This window comes from Myotis brandtii, unplaced genomic scaffold, assembly GCF_000412655.1.
Source record: "Myotis brandtii unplaced genomic scaffold, ASM41265v1 scaffold248, whole genome shotgun sequence".
Classification (NCBI taxonomy): Eukaryota; Metazoa; Chordata; class Mammalia; order Chiroptera; family Vespertilionidae; genus Myotis; species Myotis brandtii.
Genome location: NW_005359397.1, coordinates 1,490,409 through 1,508,129, shown reverse-complemented (window position 1 = coordinate 1,508,129; position 17,721 = coordinate 1,490,409). Strand labels below are relative to the sequence as shown.

The 17,721-nt window shown below is 46.7% G+C and overlaps 1 protein-coding gene across 1 annotated transcript in view; it reads left to right on the top strand.

Annotated features, from left to right (window-relative positions):
* FHOD3 (formin homology 2 domain containing 3) overlaps positions 1-17,721 on the top strand; it is a 347,834-nt gene that overhangs the window by 310,892 nt on the left and 19,221 nt on the right. The window contains exons 21-25 of the mRNA XM_014540586.1: positions 667-825; positions 10,869-11,051; positions 12,798-12,917; positions 14,120-14,281; positions 16,518-16,708. Coding sequence (XP_014396072.1) covers positions 667-825; positions 10,869-11,051; positions 12,798-12,917; positions 14,120-14,281; positions 16,518-16,708 — 815 coding nt within the window. The remainder of the gene's footprint in view (positions 1-666; positions 826-10,868; positions 11,052-12,797; positions 12,918-14,119; positions 14,282-16,517; positions 16,709-17,721) is intronic.

Below are 17,721 nucleotides of genomic sequence, written 5' to 3'. Positions count from 1 at the left end.
TCACCAGCACCTGTCCTTTGGTCTCCTTCCTAAGAAGGTTCCTCCTCACCCACTAGTGGCAGCTGCCCACATGGGGAAGTGTGGCAGGTACTCTGGAATAAGGGGCATGGGACATTTGAATGGGGAGAGGAGCCCCTGAGACGATGTGGCCAGGGATCCAGAGGGGCTGACCGGCCAGCAATGGCAGGTTCTCCAGGTCACTCCTGTCTCCTCAGCACGTGTACCACCGTCTCCATCCCCAGGCACACACCATGAGCCCTAGGGCCAACCAGAGCACATTCCGATTCCTTGCAGATCACAGGGAGGGAGCTCTGGGAGGATTTAGTTTTGTTTCCACTGCTTCTATGGAAAAAAACAGGAGTGTGTGTGTGTGTGTGTGTGTTTCTTTCTTGCAAAATATCACATTGTTCCCAATTGAAGGAAAATCAATTTTGTTTTGTAATGTGTCTGACTTGCGAAGTTCCACTGCTGGCCTGCGCCTGGCGGCTGCCAAGAGCTGAGCCCTGATGGCTTTCTTCTGTGCTGAGCGGTAGCCAGTCCTTTGCGCCTAAGTGGGGCCACTGGTTTTCATCTCTGAATAAATAGTGAGTTTGCTTTTAATAATGAAACACAGAAAGGATCAAAGATGAGGCATTAATCTTGGATTCTCCTTGTTCTATTACCCAGAAAACTGCCGCAGACGGAAAAAGACAGGAGATCATCGTCCTGGACTCGAAGAGGAGCAATGCCATTAACATCGGGCTGACGGTGCTGCCCCCTCCAAGAACGATCAAGATCGCCATCTTGAATTTTGATGAATATGCCTTAAATAAAGAAGGAATTGAGGTGAGAGCTGCTCCGCCAAGCATTATTTGCGTTCTGCAATGTGTCACATATATGCAAAGCATTACTGTGTCCAGTGAGACTTTGTAGGGTGGCTTGCCTTTTTTTTTTTGTCTCAGCCAGACTCTGAATAATGTTCATAATTCTCATGTCTTTTTAACTTCTTGGGGATGGGAAAGTCCCTCATTACCTATGAAGTTCATGATTCATTTACTGACTTCCTTCTGACCATGCTCCACCTACCTCATCCTGGAGGAAGAATGTGATAACCTCCTTAGGAGGCTGTTAGGATCTTCTTTCACATCATTTCAAACCAAATATGTTTAAGGAGCAGTTTCAAAAGTAGGGTGTGCTCATATTCATGTAAATGACTTTGTTTCTCTCTTTGCACTTGTTAGGGTGTGGAGAGAGATGTTTCATTTGAGAAACTGGAGACGCCAAGCCAGCTGAGGCTTTGGCATGTGTTGATCTGAATGGCACAAGTGCAGAGAGGTTGGGTGACTTGACTGTTACTACATGACTGGTAGGTGGCCTCGCTGGAGCCACAGCTCACCTGCTCTGCCAGGAAGGGCTCAGTGCTCTCCCGCCAATACTTGTTCTTCCTTCACTGTGGGCGAGTGCTAGTCTGAAGCAAGTTAAACTCCTATTCTAATCATGGAGACAGAGCCAATGATTCAGCCCTCAGACTCCTAAAGACGGGTGATACAGCCTAGCCAGCGTGGTGCAGTAGTTAGAATGATGGCCCACCCACCAAAGGGTTGCAGGTTCGATTCCCGGTCAAGGGCACAAACCTCGGTGCAGGCTCAATCCTCAGCCCCAATCAGGCACGTGCGGGAGACAACCAATCGATGTATCTCTCTCTTAAAAAAAAAATCAATGGAAAAAATATTCTCGGGTGAGGATTAACAAAAACAGATGACGATACAGGATGGGGCCCATTGGGTCAGAGTGGGGACAGGAGGACACTGCTTCACAGCATTGGGTGATAGCCACTCCGTCTCCTATCAGCAAGAAGCCCTGGGTTCCTTTAATATTCTTCCATACTTGGGATTCATTCATGACAGTCTTATGTGAAAGACTTGAGAGTAGAGAGAACAAATGAGAACTGACTCCAGTGAGGAAAGCAAGCCCTTGACAAAAGAGTTGGATGCAAGGAGTGGCTCAGGCCACGGTGCCAGACTTGACCCAGCCCTGAGTGTGGGAGGGTGCAGTGGGGGGTGTGCCTTTGTGGGAGCAGTGGGGCATGTGTGCCTTTGTGCTCTGAAAAGAAGAGGCCTCCACAGGAGACACTGTGTCCCTAGAAGTTTAAGCTGGATTGAGCAGTGTCCCTTCAAAATCCATGTCCACCCAGAACCTCAGAATATGACCTTATTTGGAAACAGTCCTTGCAGATGTGATCCAGTTAAGATAAAGTTGTGCTGGATTGGTGTGGGCCCTGCTCCAAGGACTGAGATCCTTATAAGAAGAGGGATGTTTCGACATAGATGTAGAGTGGAGGATGTCTTGTGCAGACAGAAAGCACACAGGGAGACCACAGAACAGAGTGCCACGAGGTGACGGAGGCGGAGACTGGAGTGATGTGTTTACAGGTCAAGGAGCACCGAGGATTGCCTGCAACCACCAGACACTAGGGAGAGGCAATACAGATCCTTTCCTGGGGCCTTTAGAGAGAACATAGCCCTACGCAGTCCTTGATAGCAGACTTCTAGTCTCTCAAATCCACTTTGTGGTTACAGCCACCCTAGGAAACGAATATAAGCTTAAGCAGCTCTACTCTTAGAAACACACACGCACCCTGTCCCAAGGAGCAGGTACAAGGAGGGAAATACATTTCCTTATGGCTGGAGAAGAAGTTGAGCCCCAAGCGTAGAGTCAGGCCAGGCAGCAGAGCAGGTCAACATATCCAGGTGGGCAGCCAGGGAGTGAGGGCACATGGCTGATTGGGGCAGGGGGCATAAAGGAGAATGCAGGTGACAGCAGGTACATACAGAAAGGGACATTGAGATACTCCCAAACAAGAAGGAGGAGGCAGGCCTCAGTGTGAGGCAGCCCCACTCTGGGACCCCCAGAGGAGCAAGTGAGGGGAAGGGCATTGGCTTGCCATTGGGCAGGTGGGGGCTGCCCACCTGGACAAACTGAGTGTTCATCTAGGACAGTGATGGTGAACCTATGACACGCGTGTCAGAGGTGACACGCGAACTCATTTTTTTGGTTGATTTTTCTTTGTTAAATGGCATTTAAATATATAAAATAAATACCAAAAATATGTCTTTGTTTTACTATGGTTGCAAATATCAAAAAATTTCTATATGTGACACGGCACCAAAGTTAAGTTAGGGTTTTTCAAAATGCTGACATGCCGAGCTCAAAAGGTTCGCCATCACTGATCTAGGACAGCGGTTCTCAACCTGTGGGTCGTGACCCCTTTGGCGGTCAAACGACCCTTTCACAGGGGTCGCCTAAGACCATCCTGCATATCAGATATTTAAATTATGATTCATAATAGTAGCAACATTACAGTTATGAAGTAGCAACGAAAATAATTTTATGGTTGGGTCACAACATGAGGAACTGTACTTAAAGGGCCAGAAGGTTGTGAACCACTGATCTAGGACAAAGAGCATGGTAGGCGGGCCCTGGCGCACTTTCAGACCATCCCATTTACGTAACTGTCATTAGAGGTTATAAAAGCCTCAGACTCATTCAAAGAGAGGCTTCAAATGCAGCCAGAGCCAGCCTGATTAAAGGGAAAAAATGAAACTTCCCCCTTTAACAATATTTCCCGTTCTTATGCTGAGAACTTGAAAGCCCATTAGAAGAGATGGATTCCTTTGGGCTCTGCCTTTATTCTTTCCTGAAATGTTGCTCTTCCTGGTTGGGGAAAGCTTCAGATACAATAAGTTACTTAGGGTTCAGAATGAATCAGATTACTTTTTCCTTTTCTGACTGCTTTCCAGCTGAGCACCTTTTTGATCCCGGAAGGAGTAATGAGAGCAAGGGTAGAGATGATGGATATAGGAATGGTAACCCAGCACAAAAATAACTCTCATCAGTTTCTTCCTGTGGGCCAGGCACCAGTGAGGAGCGTCACATCAGAAGGCCATACTATTATGTTTTGCATCTTAAAGATGAAGAGAGGGAGTCTCAGTTTTAGTCTGTGCCCAAGTTCACAAGCCAGTGAGAGGTTAAGCTGCAATATGAGCTCTAGAATCTGAGTCTCTGGGGCAGAGCATGGGCCTTGGGGATGGCTGGCCAGGAGGGGGCCCACGGATGCCAAAAAGAATAAAAGGGAATCTGAAAGGGGGGTGAGAAGACTCATGAGGCTGAGCAATCCACTTCACAGTGCTGTCTGTGGTTTTCCACTGGGAGTAGCTGATGAAAGGAATGATATGAAGCACGAAGACACAGTTGTAGAAAACACTGCTCAGCCCTGCTGAGAGTTTATTGGGCCATGAATCCTCAGTAAATCCATGGTTAGTCACAACAACACAGTTACACTTTTTTTTATCACAGTTCTTGTCTAAAGCAGGGCTTCTCAACGTGGCACTATTGACATTCTCGGCTGGGCAGTTCTTTTTTTTAAGATTTTTTTTTACTGATTTCTAGAGAGAGAGGAAGGAAGGGAGGGGGGAGAGAGAGAGAGAGAGAGAGAGAGAAATATTGATGTGAAAATGAAACATCAATCAGCTGCCTCTTGCACACCCAGGACTGGGGATGGAGCCTGAAACCTGGGTATGTGCCTGGAGCAGGAATCGAACTGGCATTCCCTTCGATGTATGGGACAACACCCAACCAACCACATTGTTCCCAGGCCTGGGCTGGGCAGTTCTTTATTGTGGGAGCTGCCCTATGCATTGTGGGATGTTTAGCAACATCCCTGGCCTCTACCACCCCAGTGGTGACAACCAAAAATGTCTCCAGACTTTGTCAAATGTTTCCTGGGCACAAAATCACCCGGACTGAGAACCCCTGATTTAAGGCTGCCTGTGTGAATCCAGAAACTATATACATATATTTTTTGAATGCTTATCCAGCAAATACTAGTTCTCTTGTAGAACTTGGAACCCATGACCTGCTGCCTCTGACCACTGATCTCAGGGACCCAAGGGGCATAGCGTGGTCTACATCCGTGTGCTGAGCCACTTCCCCAGAGTTTTTTCTCTAGGCTTGTTGTTCAAGAACTAAGTCATGGCTGAGAAGAGATGGAAGCCGTGTCCTTACAGATCTTTACTAATGAGATTTCTAGCTTGCGTGCCAAGGGTCTTGTGCCAGACTGTCTGCTTCTGGGACACAGGCACCGGAGCATGGCAGCATGGCTTAATAGGGCCATTTGAAACCTCTGTGTGCCTAAATGTGATTAGGATGTATTAAATGACGTCCTGTGGCTTTGCTTAGCAACCCAATGGTATGTGTCCGGTTTGCTGTGTAAACCTGAGGGAGCAGTTGACTAGCTTCATTATGGAAGTAGTTTTTCATAAGAGGATTAAACTTTAGAACATTGCTTTGGTATCACAAATGGAAGTATGAAGAGTTTTCCCCTTTTTTCTTGCTTTTCTGATTTTTATAGAGGGTAGCACCATTGAATGGTCCAAGTGACATTTAACTTGGCCCAGTTGGCTGCCTGGCCATTCAGCATCTGAGAGACAGAAATTCCCTTTGGCCACAGGTACAAACCTATAGTGCCTTTCCAAGCACTTTGTGCTGTGCTACCCCATCTGCAGGTGCCGGAGTGGGTGCTGGATGCACACAGTGAGCCTGACTCAGTCAGGTGCCACACTCGGTCAGCAGTGCCAGGACCCAGGGTGTCCTGGTGGTTGGGCCTCGGCTGTGCTGTTAGCTTTGCATTTTGGTCGAGTTGCTGTGAGCTGTGGAGCTGGCACTGGGCTCCTGGGTGGTTCCAGCTCTGCCCTGGTTGACCCAGCCTCACTCAGGCAAGTCACTTCATCTGCAATCATTTCTGCCCCAGGTGTTTCCCTAAATAATCCCAACAATGAAAGACGATGGCAATCAAGACCCCAAAAAAGATCCCTCCGTGTCCATGAGATTAAAGACCCAAATGGAAAGCCATTGTTTCATGAGAATATACAAATTGTGTACAAACCAGGCCCAGCTCTTCAGCTCTTTGCTGTTGTCACCAAAATCCTTGTGTGAGGTTCTCATCCAGAGCTGTAGCCAGGGTTCTGCTCAAAGCTCACAAGGCAAAATAATTCCTCATTGCAGCCTCATCTGCATGTGAATGAGATGGCCAAACCCCTAACCATTTGGGTCCATGAAAAGTGAGACTTGTGCTTTTTTCTATGACATTCAGCTTTCAGGTACACAAGCAAGTGAAGCCCTGTCTGGGAGGAAATAAAAAACAAAAGACGCTGCATTATTGCATAGGGGTCTTGTTTGATGTTTTTCTCCCTGTGGAATCAAATGGCCATCATAAAATCATCAGTAGATCTACTGGCCCGGAGAAGAGCCAATCAGGGGTTCCCCCTCGTGCTCATCTCCTTTCATCTGCTCCTGGAAAAACACAGCCCTCACCTCAGAGGAGGTGGCGCTGACCTGCCGTTCCACTGTCTTAGGGCTATTTTTATTGTCAGCGATGTGTGAAAAAATAAAACAAACTGGCAGCTGGTAGCCTCATAAATCTTCAACACTGAACAAATGGTTTCAATTAGTCGGAGAAGTGAAAAACAAAAGTAAGAGTGTTTGATTACTTTCCCAAAGGAAAAAGGCAACTAAAAGCATGGCAGGAAAATGCCTTCTGAAGAAGGGGGGAAAGTGTTGACAATTTTTTATTTCGGAATTCTTGTCCATGCTGAAAACAATTTGAGCAGAAAGAAAATTAAAACACAAATTTTAGTTATGTTTTTATTTTGAAAACTGATTGAGTTCAACTCCTGGGCTTGGATTGCTTTGCTTATTGTCTAATACCATCTGTGGAGACAGGTGGGGTCCAAGCAGAGCTTGTGGGAGAGCAAGGGGCACTGTCACTGCATATCACCCTGATGTTACATCCCACTTGCATCATCTCAGTTAGGGGCCATGATGAGGAGCATATTGGAAGAGGAGGTATCTGAGGGCATACCTTCTTTTTTTAAATCCTCACCCAAGTAGTGAGGATGTTTTTTCCATTGATTTTTAGAGAGAGTAGAAGGGAGGAAGAGAGGAAGAGAGGAAGAGAGGGAGGGAGGGGGATATCACCCTGATGTTACATCCCACTTGCATCATCTCAGTTAGGGGCCATGATGAGGAGCATATTGGAAGAGGAGGTATCTGAGGGCATACCTTCTTTTTTTAAATCCTCACCCAAGTAGTGAGGATGTTTTTTCCATTGATTTTTAGAGAGAGTAGAAGGGAGGAAGAGAGGAAGAGAGGAAGAGAGGGAGGGACGGGGAGAGAGAGGGAGGGAGGGGGGAAAGAGAGAGAGAGAGAGAGAGAGAGAGAGAGAAACATTGACATGAGAGAGACACGTCAATTGGTTGCCTCCCGCTCTAGCCCTGACCAGGGCCAGGGGTTGAACCTGCAATCCAGGTATTTACCCTTGACAGGGAATTGAACCCACAACCCCTTAGTTCACGGCCCACACTTTAACCACTGAACCAAACCGGCCAGGGCTGAGGGCATGACCTCACTCCGACTGCAGCACAGAACACATGCCTCCCATGCAGTTGGGCATCACTGGCTCCTGATGAAGGACCGAGACAGCCCTCCCTGATCACACGCTCATCAAACCCAGATGGCTTCTGCCCCGCCACACACGTCCTGAGGCACAATCCTGGAAACACCTGTGTGTTTGCCAATCATGATGTCAGGGGTCCAGGATTGCAATTTTGTTCTTTATTTTTAAATTTTTTGCATTCATATAGAGTCAAATGAAACTTTTTGCTATACAGCTCTAAGGGTTTTTAAATATGCATAAATTCATGCAATTACTACTGCAGTTAGGATTCAAAACAGTCCCATCTCCCCTCAAAAATGTGCTCTTGTGCTGTCCCTTTCTAGTTTCACCCTGAGCTCGCCTCTGGCCCCTGGTAACTAGACCTGTAGGGTCTAGTCTCATCACTGTGGTTTTGTCTTTTGGAGGATTTCACATAAATGGAATCATAATTGGCTTCTTCCACTCAGGGTGTCTTTGAGAGTCTTCCTAGTTGTGGTATGTCCCTGTAGATTGTCCCTTTTTATTGCTGAGTTCACTTTATTCACCTGTTGAAGAATATGTAGTTTGGTCCAGTTTTTGGAATTATGGATAAAGGTGCTACAAGTATTTATGTACAAGTTATTGTATGAACATAAGTTTTCATGGGTGAAAACCTACAAATGGAATTGCTGGTTCATGTGGTAATTCTGCGTTTAACCTTTTGAGGGACCACACCTTGTCTCTCCAATCTCTTCACAGTGTTTTTCTCCGAGAAAAAGTCTTTAACATGGAGGAAGTTCAGTTTATCAACCTGATCTTTTTTGGTATCATGTCTAAAGAGTTCATTGCCTAACATGAGTCACAGAGGTTTTCTCCTGTTTCTTTCTAAACGTTTTGCAGTATTCGCTTTTACTTTAGATCTGTTAATTCTTTTGAGTTAATCCATGTGTAAACTGTAAGGTTTAAGTTGAGGTTCTTTTTTTGCATAAGAATTCCAATTGTTCTAAAACCATTTGTTGGAAATACTATCTTTTCTCCATTGAACTGCTTTTGCATCTTTGTCAGAATCAATGGCCATATTTGTGTGGTCTATTTCTGGACTCCCTGTTTTGTCCCATTGATCCATGTCTGTCCTGTTGCCCAGACCACACTGGCTTATTACTGTTACTCTCTAGTACATTTTAAAATCGGGTGGTGGGACTCCCTCAAGGTTGTTCGTTTTCAAAATTGTTACGGTTTGGTTCATCTGCTTTGTCATAAACACTTATAATCAGCTTGTCTGTATCCACAAAAAATACTTTACTGGTATTTTCATTGGAATTGAGTTAAACTTATAGACCAACTTTGGAAAAATTAATATGTGACCCTGTTGTCTTTTAGTCCACGAACACAGTATGTCCCCTAATTATTTAGGTCTTTTTAAATCATTTTTATCGATACTTGCTACTTTCCAGCATACAGACCCTACAAGTCGGTTTGTTAGATTTATACCTAAGTATTTCATTGTAAATAGAATTTTTCTTAAATTTCAGTTTATAATTGTGCATTATCCATATATAGAAATAAAATAGATTTTTCTGTATGTTGACCTAATGTCATACAGCATTTTTAAACTCACTGTTTTATAAATTTTTTAGATTCCTCACAATTTTCTATGCAGACAATTCTACCTTGTGCAATAGGGACAGTTTACATTTCTCCTTTCCAATCCACGTGGCTCTTTTTAAAATACTTTCTATCTTGTTCCAAATATTAGAGAGAAAGCATTCAGCCTATCTCCACTAAGCATGATGTGAGCTGTAGGTCTTTTATGAAATGTCATTTATCAGGTATGGGAAATCTCTCCTACTGTTGGGTGGCTGGGAGTTTATTTGTTTTTTGTCATGAATAGATATTGAATTTTATTTTTTAAAATTTTTGTATCAAAATGATTATGTGAATTTTCTTGTTCAGATTATTAATCTGGTAGATTAAATGTATTGATTACTGCATATTGAACCAACCTTGTGGTTATTATTTTTGTTATATTGCTATGTAAAATATAGTCATGTTGTGTTTATATATCTTAACATACTGACATTCATTTATATATTTTAAACTATTTTGTTAAGGATTTATGCATCTAATTTCATCAGGGACATTGGTCTCTAGCTTTCTTTTCTTGCATTATCTTTGTGTAGTTTTTATATCAGAGTAATTCTTATTTCATACAGAGAACTGAAAACTAGCCCTCCCTTGCTTGGGTTCAGGCCAGGATTCAGACCTGCATGTTGCAGACTGTGGTTCCAGCTTTGGATCCATTTTTGAAGTTTTCAAAGACTAGTCCAGGTCTCCAAGTCTTTGATGTGCCGGTTAAGGTCAGCCTCACATATGAGCAGCTCAGGGATGAACTCAGAAGTTCTTAAACAACATTATCATTTGCTTTGCCAGGCTCTTCATTTTCCATGACCTCTCCAGTACTTTCCAGGGCCCTGGGCCTTCTGTCTTGGTCTTCCAGCTGAAAGCTGGGGCTTCAGTTACCTCACTTTGCCACCCACCTTCTGTAACTGTGCTCACGTTTAGGGCCAAGCCGAGGGAGGACAGAGAGGAGAAAAGCAGCAGGGGTTTGGACCACAGCATCACTGATTGGAGAGGAAGGTTCTCTCACTCCAGAGTTTTAGGTTCTTCCAGCCCCTGCTGCCTCTGCTAGGAGACCCCTTTCCCACTCCCCCAGTCAGGATGAGAGGGTTCGCTGGAGTGCTCTGCACCTGATGCCCTCTCCCAGGTTTCCCACTCCCTTACACCCAGGCTGGGGAATGCCAGAGGGAAAATGGTCAACTCACTACCTGTTCAATTGAGTTTGATATCATTTAAAGTGTTTTCATTTCTATATAAATTTAAAAATATGGTTTAAGTGTTTAAAACACTTAAAATTATATGTCCTCTGGATAAGTCAATCTGAGTTATTTGAAAGTCACTCATTTTTATAACCTTTAAAATGAATCGATGAGAAGGTCTAGAAAACATACATTCTTGAGATGTTTTACTCTGTTTCCTAGGGAACAGGAAATAGTTCTCTAATCTTCTATCTTATTCTATCACCTTTCTCTCACCTTTATCAAGTGGGTGGATTTCAGAATGTCCTTCATGTACAAGACCCAGAACATTTGGGGCAAGTTGCTTATGAAACAGGTTAAAGGAGAGAGAGGGAAGGAGGGACATTTAGAACAAAGGAATGTCAAATTGATGCCAGTGGGGCTTTTCCCTAATGCACATTTGATTTATGACAATGTAACACCTGTATGCCATAGAACACTGACAGCAGAACATCTCTCCTACCTGATTGGAAAGTTATAATACGAATTTCGCAACATTGAAGGGGTGAGATAGGTTCCATCACTAAGTGAGCACATATACTGTATCATCCTGTCTTTTTCAGAAAATTCTAACCATGATCCCCACGGAAGAGGAGAAGCAGAAAATCCAGGAGGCCCAACTGGCAAACCCTGAGGCCCCGCTGGGCAGCGCGGAGCAGTTCCTCCTCACGCTCTCCTCCATCAGCGAGCTCTCGGCGCGGCTCCACCTCTGGGCATTCAAAATGGACTATGAAACCACAGAAAAGGTAGGAGGAGAGGCAGCCAGTCCTGCATCCTGTGTCTGAGGAAGTCAGGTTTGCGTTGGGGAAGGGAGTGGCGTGTCATCCTCGAGGGAGGGGTGAGTTGATTATGATGAGGTTGTGTCTGTACTGAGTGATCAGGATCCTGCCGGTGATGGGTTATTCTAATGTGTGTGCCTGGCACCAGCCTCAGACACGTGGTTGTGGGTTAAAACAAACTATTAACTTTTCTTCTGATCTGTCTGCTCACTGTAGAAAATTTGGAGCATACGGACAAGCACAGTATAGAAAGTGATCTGAAATCCACCCACTTGATGATAATCGTCTACACTGCCCGTGACTGTGGCAGTTAGCAGGTCATTGGGTCCCTCTGAGAGCCTATCGCAGGAGAAAGCAGAAGACAGTTGAGGACGAAACAGATTGCAAGGGGTTGAGAGGAGCACAGAAGGAAAGGGACGCAGTTAGCAGGTCATTGGGTCCCTCTGAGAGCCTATCTCAGGAGAAAGTGGAAGACAGTTGGTTGAGGACGAAACAGATTGCAAGGGATTGAGAGGAGCACAGAAGGAAAGGGATCCGGACAGTAAAGGCATGGGGGGTGGGGGGCTCATCTTGAGTAGAAAGCAGAAGGAGCAGGAGCCCTCTCTGACTCCGGGCAGTATGAGCACTTTTGGCAGCTGAGCAAACGGAACTAGTGGAGAGGAAAGGGCAGAGGTGGACAGTGAGCTGGAGGTGAGTTTAATGGAGAGGAAGTGCCCAGAGGAGACGGGTTCAAAGCCCAGGTGGAGAGGCTGCGTGGCCTTCCCTTACTGCAGAGGAGAGAGCACCGTGCTATACAAGGGCCAGAGAGGTGGCGTGGGTCTGGGGAGCTTCAGGATGAAGCTGCTGTGTTTGAATTCATTTGGGAACCAAGCAGGGATGAAGAAACCTGGACTACTCAGGTGACTGGGCATGACTTGATCACAAAACCAGTCAGCAGGTTTAGGTGGCTCTCTCCAGCCAGATTAGGTGGCATCATGGAGAAAACAGCCAGGTAGGTCAGCCCTGGTTGGGCACAGGCAGGGCGGAAGCTAGGCTGCAGAGTGAAGGTGAACCTCTGGCTCTGGGAGAGACTCAGTAAGAACATGGGAGTGGGGACCGCACGGTGACAGTCAAAAAGGGACTGAGGCCATGAGGCTGCAGGGCAGGCTACCAGTCTGAGAGAGTGGGACTGAGGTAGGCCGTGGGGATGATGAGGGTGGTGGCCTTCTAGAAAGGACCCCAGACCAAGAGGTGACTGGCCAGAGTGCCTAGAGGAGAGGTTAGGAGACCTGGGTGGTCCAGGGACAGTGAGGCCACAGTGTCCGGTGTCATCTGCCTGGTAGGGGAAAAGCAAAGAAGACTGGTCCAGATTCTGAAGGAGCATGAGAGCGGGGAGTGTCATAGAAGTCAGCCATGGTGAGATGAGAGGAGACGGGGTGCTAGGCCTGCTTGTGCTTGGAAGATGGACGGGAAAGGGGGCAGGCGGGTTACTTATCCCCCAGCACACATTCCTGTTAGCACAGGTCCCCACTTGGCCTCCACTGGGGAGACTTTGGGGACTAGACTTGCTCCCTGCCACTTCGGCATTTTTCCTTGACAAGGAGCATGTGCAGATCATGGGGGATTGCCCTGTTCTGAGCAGAACTTGTTATTACCTTGTACAGAAATTAAAGGAACAAAGTAAAACCAAAACGAACATTATCATCTTCTTCCATTTTTTTTTTTAATTGAAAGGAAGTGGCAGAACCACTCTTGGACCTGAAGGAAGGAATAGACCAGTTGGAGAACAATAAAACCTTGGGCTTCATCCTGTCTACTCTCTTAGCCATCGGGAACTTTCTAAATGGAACTAATGTAAGTCTTCCCATCCCTTCTCCCTCCCTCCCTTGTTGCAGAATCCCTGCCCTTCGCTTGCTGGTGGAGGCTGTCATACCACTGGCTTTCCAAAGCACAACTGGTCTTCGAAAAACAACTTTTGTGTTTTCTTGCTAAAAATCTAGAAGAAATTTGTTTTTAAAATACCAGGGCCTCTGTATTTGAACCTGTATCTTGCTATAAATAAGAAAACTTAGAAAAATGAACATACTATTCCTTCGAAGGTCAGCTACTTTCAAAATTGGTATCGGAAGCATTTTCTTCTAGGCTTTTCTGTTGTTTGTCTGATGTATGTAAATACAAATATTTGTGTTTAAATGAGTTTTTACTGATTTTAAAGAGAAAGGAAGTGAAGTGGGGAGAGAGAGAAAAAACATCGATGTGAGAGAGAAACATCAATCAGCTGCCTCCTGCACACACCCCAACCAGGGATCAAACCCGCAACCTGGACATGTGCTCTGACCAAGATTTGAACCAGTGACCTTTCAATACATAGGATGACACCCAACCAATTGAGCCACATTGACCAGGGCCAAATATTTGTATTTTTATCACTCAAATATTTGTGATTATATGCATTATAAACAGACTTGTTTGAAAATGGGCCTATCTTTGGCCAGGAAGTAGAATAGAAATAGGCAAAGGGAGAAAAGGGGTGTAGATACCCAGATGGCAGAGTCCCAGCCTCCCAGCACCTTGCTTTTAGGGGTAGACCCTTGGGACAGCCCATGGCTGAGGGCTGTGGTGGGGAAGGGCTGGAGGCTCATCTCATTCTATGTGGCTCATTCAGGTGTGACCAGCTTAGGAATGACAGAGTGTGTGCCCTGGGAAGCTGGGCTGCCTGGCCAGTGTGGCTCAGGGGTTGATCATTGACCTGTGAACCAGGAGGTCACGGTTCGATTGCCAGTCAGGGCACATGCCAGGTTGAGGGCTTGATCCCCAGTGGAGGGGGGGGGGGTTGTGCAGGAGGCAGCCAATCTATGATTCTCTCTCAACATTGATTTTTTTTTCTCTGTCTCCCTCTCCTCTCCTCTCCTCTCTCTGAAATCAATAAAAAACATATCTTTAACAAATATATATTGGTCTGCTCCAACAGGGCATCGAGTCTAACCTTTTGTGTCTTTCTAAGAACCTGCGTAAAACTTGTCCTTCCTGCCTTTTATTTGATGTTCACCTACCAGGCCAAAGCGTTTGAGTTAAGCTACCTCGAGAAGGTTCCAGAAGTGAAAGACACCGTGCACAAGCAGTCACTCCTCCACCATGTGTGCACCATAGTGGTGGAGAACTTCCCCGACAGCTCCGACCTGTACTCAGAGATCGGGGCCGTCACCAGGTCAGCCAAGGTACGTGGGTCTGTCTCCCCCTCAGCTGGGTCTGTGCCCATCCTCAGGAGCACAGGCTCTGTGAAGTAAGACACCCAAGGGCCGCTTGCATCCCCTGCTCTGGAGTCTGTGACTATGACTCGTCTCGTGCCTCTTGGAGTGCACTTTTAAGATCATTTTCCCATCTCTGGTTCTCCGCCGGATTCTTTCCTACTGAGGTATGTGAGCAAGCCTGCCATCCCCGACCCGACTGCTGTGTCCACGGAGGAGCTGTGTTACTCACCAGGCTGGGTTCTCGGGCATTAAAACTCCCAGCTTGTTTAATGTGGGCAAAGATGTCAAAAGAGGCAGTTTGGCTCCTCCTCGGACTTCCATAGGACTTGGCAGTGAGGTGTTGAGCCAGGAAACGGGCTCGCCTGGCCCCCTGCCCCGCAGATTGGCCGTCCCTGTGATGGTCCCCAGAGGGAATGGGTTTATAGGGCTGTAACCGTACGTGGCCCTGGTCCCTCATTGCAAGCCCCTAAATCAGTGGTTCTCAACCTGTGGGCCGCGACCCCTTTGGCAGTCGAATGACCCTTTCACAGGGGTCGCCTAAGACCATCCTGCATATCAGATATTTACATTACGATTCATAACAGTAGCAACATTACAGTTATGAAGTAGCAACGAAAATAATTTTATGGTTGGGTCACAACATGAGGAACTGTATTTAAAGGGCCAGAAGGTTGAGAACCACTGCCCTAAATGCAGTGCAGAGTGCAAACCTTCGCTAATGGGTGGTGTGTGAGACGGGAGACAGTGCAGTCGCTGGACAGCCAGCTGCGCCCCCTGCAGGAGCATCGCTGAGGTTCAACAGCCCAGAGGAACCTCAAATACAGCGGAGCTGGGAGATGTCAGGATCTTGGGGGCAACAGCAAACACATGGGAGGGGTGTGGTGGAAACTCCTGGAAACACAACCCAGGCCGAGGAGCTGAAAGCAGAGTGACCTTCAGGTCTGGGTCACATCGGAATCTAGTGTGAGAAGAGGAGAGAGTGGTGGGCAGAAGGGGGAGGACGCAAAGGGGGCTTTTCTAAGGTCTGTCCACAGAGCTCTTCCTCCCTCCGCCTTCTCCCACAGAAGTAGCTTGTGGGGACCCAGGGGCTGGGACGCTCCTCCACCTGCCCCAGGACCAACAGGCTGGCAACTGCCAGGGACACTGAGCAGGTGGCCCCTGAGCCAGCCCAGCAGTGGACTTGCCTTGAGGCAGGAGGAGGCACGGCCAGCGATCCCCCAGCTCAGAGGCTAACGAGGGTCTCTTAGGAAACACTATTTCGCAGGCACCCTTACCATGTTACTCTGTGCCAGGTACTGCTCTGAAGTCTTTGCAAATATTCCTTCTAAACCCAAACAAGGCAAAAGCCCCTGTGAGTATCCCCACGGGGGTCCCCAGTTGCTGCTCTAACACCCCTGAGCACCTTTCCACAAGACAGTTTGTTAGGAATAACTGAGACAAAGTCTGTCTGGCTGTCTAGATTCACTGTGGTCCTGTTTCCAGAACCATCCAGAACAAATCGGTTCCCTTTTTACACGTGGTCCTTTGTTTTCCCAGGGCCTTGCCCTCTAGGTGGAGCCTGCGTGTAACCAAAGTAGCTCTGGCCTGGGTGTCCTGACCCCAGGCTGACCCCAGTGACGGCCCCGGGACCCCCTCAGTATCAGGCCTTTTCCAAACTAATAACTAAATTACGTATTTCTGCCTGGAGCTTGGCTTCTGCCCACTCACTTTGGCAATTACTAGAGGTGACTATTGCCCCAGGTCCCTGTGACGAGAAGCAGGCTGCCCCTTCGCTGGGGCACGTCAGAGCCATCCATGTGTGACTGTGGCGCATTCCTCCAACCTCCGGGAAGGACAAGAGTGCTCTGAAAAATTTTATGACCCATCTGTTCAGTTCATCTCGTACGAGGGTTCCTGGATATCATGTTTTAATTTACAGTTTTCAAAGACTTGCCCAAGATTCTTTTCCAAATGTGGCAAAAAGAAAAGAAAGTTGCCGCTCGCATTGGGTTCATTTGCAGAAGGGTTTTATCACTAAATAATTTGATGCCGAGATAATGACAGATCCACATGTGGAGAAATTCGAGGCCATAAATATGTTTGTATTTCAAGATGTAAATTTGGTTTTGATGTTTATTTCTTCCCAGAGGCAATTGGGCTTCCTGGGTCAGGTTGGGGTCTGGCGGTTTCAGCGCGTTTTCAGTGTTCTCTCTCTGATTTTCAGGTTGACTTTGATCAGCTTCAGGATAATTTATGTCAGATGGAGAGACGATGCAAAGCTTCATGGGATCACCTCAAGGCAATTGCAAAACATGAAATGAAACCCGTTTTAAAACAACGAATGTCAGAGTTCCTGAAAGACTGTGCTGAGCGAATTATAATTTTAAAGATTGTCCATAGGAGAATAATTAACAGGTAAGCAGAGTGAGGAACATATGGGAACACCAGTAAAAGGGCATGTTGAAAATATTCTGCAAACAGAGATCTGAAGGTTAAATTTACAAAAATTGTGTGATAGATAAATTCTTGGTATGTGGCCAGGGTGCCTTTGATGCACATGTTTGTTTCATGGGCACTTAATTTTTCTTACACACACACACACACACACACAGCACACACAGTACTATAATGCCATTGAATCTTAAGGTCGGAAAGAATCTTAGAGATGTCAATCACAATTCCTCCTTGATCAGGACTTGAATCTGTAACATCTCTGATAAGCTGAGCCCTGGATCTCCCCGTCTGTTTGAACAGTCCTGCCTGCAGACAGCACACGTTTTGTGAGGCAGATTGACTTTTTAGAAAAGTTTCTTTTCTTCATTTAAAAACATTTTTTATTGATTTCAGAGAGAGAAAAGTAGAGGGGGAGAGAGAGAGAAACATCATTGATGAGAGAGAATCATTGATCCACTGAATCTTGCATGCCCCCGACTGGGAATTGAGCCCACAACCTGGGCATGTGTCCTGGCCAGGAATCATATCATGACTTCCTGGTTCATAGGTTGATGCTCAACCACTGAGCTACACCCGCCGGGCAAGTTCCTTCCTTATACGATCCACAGTCTGCCTTCCAAGACCTTCGACTCATTGATTCTCGATGGTGGCTTTGTGCTGCGGTCTGCCTGGTGCCACCCTCTGGACCAGCCTTCCTCAGAGTCACAGGATCCAAGAGGACCCTGGGAGACACAGCAGTGATGTGTGAGGCCTTGCTTCCCTACAAGGAGGCTGGCAAGGATCTAGGATGGCTCCAGGGCCATCCAGGGCTATCTCACCTGGAAATGGAGGCAGCACCCAGGCCAGAGCCTGGGTCTTCCCGTGTCCCAGGCCAGGGCATTGCCTACCACGCACCACCACTTTCTTTCCCTTTGCTTCGTCACTCTGATCTCGGAGGTTTGAGTGCCCTGTCCTGGGCCTTGCACCTTGGCAAG